Source organism: Nothobranchius furzeri, chromosome 1, assembly GCF_043380555.1.
Source record: "Nothobranchius furzeri strain GRZ-AD chromosome 1, NfurGRZ-RIMD1, whole genome shotgun sequence".
NCBI classification, from domain to species: domain Eukaryota; kingdom Metazoa; phylum Chordata; class Actinopteri; order Cyprinodontiformes; family Nothobranchiidae; genus Nothobranchius; species Nothobranchius furzeri.
The window spans coordinates 51,614,444-51,621,388 of NC_091741.1; the positions used below are offsets into that span (position 1 = coordinate 51,614,444).

Sequence of the window (6,945 nt, forward strand, 5' to 3'; positions counted from 1 at the left end):
ACAGGTCCAGAGGGGTGGGCAACACATCGCCTTGTCCCACTCCTCTAAACAAGACTCAAAAAAAAAAAAAAGAGAAAAGCCTGTAACATATACATTAAACTTTAATTGTTCTGCTTTTCTCTCCTTCACATCTCCGAAGCAGCAGCAGCTCCTGAAACCTTTAAAGTGTAATGCCAGCTAGATTTTCATGGCTGTGCCTTTGTAGAATAAAAGATAGATGGCAGAGGGAAAATATTTACTCTCTGATGCCGGAGGTAGACAGCTGCTTTTTCAAATTCCAAGTTTTGGTCCTTTATTTTATTCAGCAGTGAAATGCCATGAATACAGAAAATAATGTCTGTTACAATTCTCAACCATGACCTTCTAATGTCGGAGAACCTTTAACATATGGACACAGTACACAGTAATGAGAAGTATAAAAAAAGGTTGTTGAATCTCGATTAAAAGGAAATAAAAATAAAAAAAATCACCAATTACATAAACATATGTTTGCTACGGTCCCAATTTACTGTATACATAGGGGGATCATATTCTCAATTCTTAGAGAAGGATAGCAGTAGAAAGGATACATGACTCAACTGCCAGACATAATGCTTCATAAAGTATGCACAGAGGTACAAGCAATAAATACACACATTAGGTTAAGCCTTACAGCTACGCAAAGCAGATGCAGAAAAAAGCAGGTTTGCTATTCTTAGCGAGCAATGAAACAGTAAAAATTCAGGTAAGTCGGAAAAGAAACACAGATTTTTTTTCCTCTTAGAAAAAAGCCTGGTAAATTTATGGGTCCACCAACATGTATTTTTTTTCTTCTTTTTCTGTTTTTTTGGGTCCTTTTTACATAAGTATGCACAGTTATCAAAATACAGACAAAATCAACCCAGAAAATCCAGACAATCCTAAATTCTAGTGGAGGAGCAAGATCGCAGTTCTGGAGGTCTTTCTGGTATTATGTGCAAGCAACTATTTTAGACTTTTTTTTCTTTTATTTAATTTATACAAAACCCATGCAAATCTACAGGTAATATGCATTCTGTGGCTGACAGGTTTTATCCCTCTGAGGTAATGCACGTGTTGTACATTTAGGCCATCGTCCTGATGCACTTCATGATATTCTTTTTATTATTGTTTTTTTTTTCCAGTCCACCAAATAATTCTTTTTAGACATGCATTTTAAAACACAATACTCCCTTACAGGTAATCTATACATCATCATTCTACAAATGTTTGCGGACAACCTGTTACGATGCACATCCTCCGTGTTTCTTGACGCCGGGAATGTAAACGAGCCACTAGTAAAGTGTAACAGCTCTTGTGGTGTTTTCGTGCAATCAGGTTTAATTGCTCTGAATTTGTTTGTTGTGCAGAGGTAGAAGCTTTTAGAAAGCCTTTTTGGGTAAGTGGGAGAACCCTTTTTTTCCATGACACGTTGTTGCTATTTGGTGTGGTAGGATTATTTAAAACACATATTCAAGTCGTTTTTGCTGACTCCAGCTCTGTATTGATGGGATAATAATAATAATAATAATAATAATAATAATTGTTCTGGGCCCTTTTCTCAACAGTTCCTGGGCTGTTTGCCTTACACTAGAAAGCAACAATAAGCACAGTGTGTCTCCATTTTGGTCAGGTCAAGCGGATGGTTCTCTGATGTTTTTTCTGCAGACGGTTGAAAGTCAGGGTCTTTCTCAGTGTGTGCGTGTGTAGTTGTTGTTTTTCTTTATCCCATACAAGAGGAGGCAGAAGTTTGTGTAACTTTGGTTTACTGAAAACAAACGACCATTAAAGCAACAACACTTCTCTAGATGACATAGGCTGAGAGGAAAAACCATGGGACGCAGTTTCCACTAAAATCGGTGAATACAGTGTGTGTTTTATAAAAAGCTGGCTTCCTATACAGACCATGTTTAGTTCAGAAAGCATGACATCCCCCCAAACACACACACACACACACGCACGCACACACACATTATGAGTATTTAAATTAAAGCAAATATCACCTAGAAAAGGTTACCTTTGATATCCTCTTCTGCAATGGCTATTCCTGTTTGCTTCTGCGCGGTGACCAAGCCACATCGTTTCATATTAGCTTGAAATTATTTGGCTTCACTAGATATTTTTCATGTTTGGTTAGCATTGTTTTTCAGTTTCGATGCGGCTCAGAAGAAAAACCTCCACGGAAGTAAAAGACGTGACAGTCCCGATTAAAACAACAACATGTTCACCAGCTTCAAAAATATCTGCCAAACAATCAAGGTAGAAAACGTCCGACATGCATGGCGTGACCAAAAAAAAAAATGGAAAAAACAAAACAAAATTTCACAACAACACAATGTTTCTGCACTTCCGCTGAAGATTTTGGTCATTTTCCACCTTTACAGTTGGCTGCTCTCTACCAGCATAAAAAAAAGAAAAGAAATGCTTTGCAGCTGAAATATCACATCACTTTTACCTGCAGAACGCCTGGCAGAAGATCACCAAAATGGACATTTAAAGGAAACAAAAGAACATCAGCATTTGTTTCTGCTCTGTGGTTCTAATATTTGTATAGGTCTAAGGTAAACAATCCCAGAGGTTAACCCAAGGTAGTTTGCGGAGCGAAAGCTTCTCTAGTTTAAAGTCACAGAAGGCGGAACAAGAAGAGTTTGGCGGCTTCTGTTTGTAAGCTATTGGCCATTGCTAACGTTGGCTTTGGTTTCTAGCTGTTGCCTGTGACTGTTGCCAGGTAGACAAAGCTTTAAGAACGCCGAGGTAAGAAGAGCAAGAAGAAAATTAGCAGAAATGCATTTGTTTCGTAAAATTAGGCTTTTTCAACAAACTTTCTTTGTTTCCAGTTGGTTTCCTTTTTTTTTTTTAATCACGGACAAAACTGGAAGCCAACTTTTTTTTCTGGACAGTTGCAACAGTCTTAGTACTGGTTGTGTTTCGGGGAATGGCATTTACAGTCGTCTTAAAAAATTTAAATTGGAAATGGACAATGGTTTCAAATAATAAAAGCTATAAATGATACACTGGTTTTAATAATAATAATAATAATAATAATAATAGCAACATACAGGCAGTGACACAAGTTTCTGAGACTACTCCTGTGCAAATGATAACAGAGCAACAACTTGAATTGAACCAGCAATTGTCTCTAGACAATAACGACTACTGTGGGTAAGATTATTCACAAACATAAAATGTCTTCTTTTTTGGCAGTATATGAGGCCGCTAGCTTTCAACAGAACATGATTCACTTATTTGTCTTGCGTTTCCTCCCCGTCCACGAGTTCGCTGTCCCGTATGTGGCCATGCCACCCCAGATAGAACAGGTCTCAGAGAGTTTGTTAGTGTTTCTTTTATTTTCCTGTACAACAGACATCTCATGTCTGTCACGTTTGGGAGACCCAAAGGTCTGCAACAAAGAGTTCCTCTGGATCGGATACATGCTCAATAAATAGTCCCAGTGGTGAAAGATAAAGAGCTGTGGTGTTTTTGGACTGTGGAGTGGTTTTTGTTTTTAGTTTTGCAGGTTTGTGTGGGAGAAGGGAAACATCAACGTAAGAAAATTGGCCTCCTCGTCACTCCAGGTCTTCTGATAGGTTCCCTTCCTCCAGCTCCCGGTCGTCGTCCAGCTCCGGACTGTGATTAGCTGTCGTCACGAGTGACATCGGACAGTCGTCATCATCCATATTGAGAGGCTCCTCCTTCACGTGAATGGGTGGCCTTAAAGAGAGACATGTAGGAGAAAAAAACACTCAATTTTTCTGTTTAAAGGCTGAAAAACATCCGATGGTACAAAATAGTATAAATCTAAAGCATAACTACATTTTTTCCCTTTTTTTTTCTAAATCTGCATAAGCATGACATGTATTCTCTCTTGTACATAACATAAGCATGTTGTTTGAGAGACGCTAATTGGACATGATGCCTCACGTCTACTGTAAGTAAGCACATGAAAATTGCATGACAAACGCTGCAGATAAGCCGCGATGTTCCAGACATGTTTGGCATTTAAAAGTTTACTGATGACACCAGGTTGAAATACATGAAAAAGGGGGAAAAAGTATTGAGGGGGTGTAAAAAACAGGCCACATGATAAATAATGGAGAATTTCTCATCCCTGAGCCCCCTGGAGCAAAGGTAGAGGAGAGGCTTTTTTATCTAGTTAATAGAAAGCACAGCCACTCGTTAATATGCAGAGGCTGTGCGTGTCGCTCCTCAAGAGGAAAAACCGGCAGCTACGTTCTGCCATTAATCAACTTCAGCCCCAGCAGTTCGCTCGGACACCATGATACATGTTTTCAACTCTAAATGGATGAATATCTTTAGCCACTGTCAATAAGCGCTGGGCAGGAAGCTCACAGGACAGCTTGGGAACAACGGAGGAGTGGGAAGGAAAAAGGAGGGGAAAAAAGGAAAGTGTTGGGCCGCTAACAAGAATAATAATGCTGTCACACACAAACAAGGCATAACATAATCGGGGGCCGTAGTCGGGGAGCAGGGTTTGTGCAACGATGATAAATCTGACAAAACCTAATTATTTCTGACACATCGGATGCATCAGAGAATCCCAGCAGACTCGGGAAAAGGAGAGGGAGACTTATCAAGGGGTGGTGCGTTAGGATGCGCCTCTCCTGGGCCGCCTTCATCAGTGGAAATGGGGAGGGGGGGGGGGGGGGGGGCTCTGAGTTTGAAAAGAATTCTTAAAAGGTACAGATGACTTTAATATTCAGAGCCAAATAATGTAAATTAATATTCTGATGTGGTAGGATGAGAAGAGGAGGCTGATCTAAGCCGAGCGATGAATATTTCTGTTTCTGTCCGTCAGATTTACGGAGGGAGGCTGAAAACCTGAAAACATTCATTCACTCCACACTCCAAAGTTTTGCATCCTGTGTATTTCTTTCTGCTCACTCGTCTCAGATTAAACAACCATCTGACGGGCCGAATCCTCTCGGCTCGTGCTTTTAGCTGTAAGCTTGTTTGTGCGGCTCGGAAGAAAAAATACGCTCAGATTTCTGACATTTAATTAAAAATCCTGAATGAGCCGTTTACTGTTTAATGGCCAGCAGCCATTAGAGTCACTCAGGAGTGAACGCCGTCATAAATACTCATGCGGCTGAGATGCCTGCTCTCACATCAGTTGGAGATTAGCACCGACAGTCATGCTGGGGTGAGTCAGGGATGCAAATAAGGTCATTAGTCCAGGGGTCTGATGGTAAACGGTGAAAAAGAGATGAAATCTCACCAAGATTCATTAAAAACAGATCTTTTGTTTATCTTGGCAAAGTTGGGCGACTGGATGAAGTCTGGAACTCTAATTGTGAATTTAGCTCTTCCCGTGTATTACTACGTCTTTTAGGTATAAGCCCTTAGGGTGAACATGAGTCTATTATACATGCACACACACACACACACACACACACACACACACACACACACACACACACACACACACACACACACACACACACACACACACACACACACACACACACACACACACACACACACAGCATGGCCCAGGGTGAGCAGGTCTGTGGTTATGCAGACATCATTAACCTTTAGACATTTAGGTAACTGTTGAACGAACTCGGGCGTGTGAAGGACTCTCCTCCTGAGACGGGTCTTGGAGGTGACGTGCTATTTAGCTGAGCGCTACAAGCCACTCTATTATTTAAACACATTTAGCAAAAAGCCAGTCAGGAATAACACATTTCTTCCATTTTGAGGCTGTGGCGGGTGGACGATGGCTGGATGCATCTCCTCCTCTGTAACAACCTGTGTCGGTGTCAGGGCGGCGTGGCCACGGTGAGCACAAAGCACGAGGAAACATAAAAAGTCTGTGCTGTCCTGTTCCTGAAAATTACATGACTTTAAGGAGCGGCAAGGCTGGAATCTGTCTGGAATGGGGATGGTCTGCTCCATTTACCAGCCCATCTCAGAGAGGGGTAAACACACCCAAATATAAGGACGTGTAGACGCTCAGCGGGATTAAGCAAACACTCTTTTATTCTCATGAATATATTTAGCTGCATGGGGCCAGAATGCATCCTTTATCCATTACAGGAGCTGCTAACTAACATCTTAGCTACGTGAGGTTTGATGGACAGAGGACAAGAAGCCTTAAAGTGTCGTTTGTTTAAAACGTGGCCCGTGTGTGTGTGTGTGTGTGTGTGTCTTTCTCTAAAGTGATGCCTTCTGTGCCTTGGATGTTTCTGAAAGTCACGCAAGATCAGTGTTTGAAATAAAAAAACACTCTCAGCAACATGAAAAAGAGAAATGGGGGAGATGTTTAAAGTAATTAATGCTCGCTAAATATTAATAGAGGGAGTCTTGCATTAAATATAGAAGCTAAACTGTTCAAATCTACACACTTGTGTGTTCTACGATGAGCGAAGAATAGATTTAGAGAGCAGGAAAGACAATAAAGTCACATCATCCAGTTCAGGATGAGAAGAGTTAGCTTATCCCATAATCCAGGCTGGAAGCTGAGCTGTGCCCCGCGGGTCAGCGCCAACTGAAATGTACTGACACTGTGAGTAAAACGTCGTTTTTCACCAGGAGTGAAAGATGTGAGGGGAGAGTATTTTAGGGTGCAGTTCTGCAGGAACTTACATGTGTACCGGAGGGGAGTACCCGGGGCTGCTGTGTCCGTTGGTGTCCAGGTGGTCGAGTGAGCCATTGAGCTCATCGTGGACCGAATGCAACATGGTGGGGGGGCTGCCACTCAGCGTGCCAGGAGGGCTGATGCCCAGCAGTCCAGGTGGACTCCCACCTAAGAGCCCAGGTGGGCTTGACCCGGTGTGTCCGGACAGGTCTCCCCCGAGGAGGCCGTGGCAGCTGCCTCCCATTGGGCCGGCGGCGCTGCTCATGAGCCCGGGGGTCCCCAGCAGAGGCAGGGAGGTCTCCGCCAGGGCGGCCTAGGGAACAGGGGAGAGATAACATGGCTGCAAATGA

The 6,945-nt window shown here is 42.3% G+C and overlaps 1 protein-coding gene across 7 annotated transcripts in view; it reads right to left on the reverse strand.

The window, feature by feature from the left end:
• Window positions 1-275: 275 nt before the first annotated feature.
• foxp2 (forkhead box P2) overlaps window positions 276-6,945 on the reverse strand; it is a 116,675-nt gene continuing 110,005 nt past the window's right edge. For all 7 annotated transcript variants that reach the window (XM_015957454.3, XM_015957436.3, XM_015957462.3 and 4 more), the window contains 2 exons: window positions 6,604-6,908; window positions 276-3,708 (listed from right to left, as the gene is read on the reverse strand). In XM_015957454.3, the coding sequence (XP_015812940.1) occupies window positions 3,564-3,708; window positions 6,604-6,908 (450 nt within the window). In that variant the 3' untranslated portion in view covers window positions 276-3,563. The remainder of the gene's footprint in view (window positions 3,709-6,603; window positions 6,909-6,945) is intronic.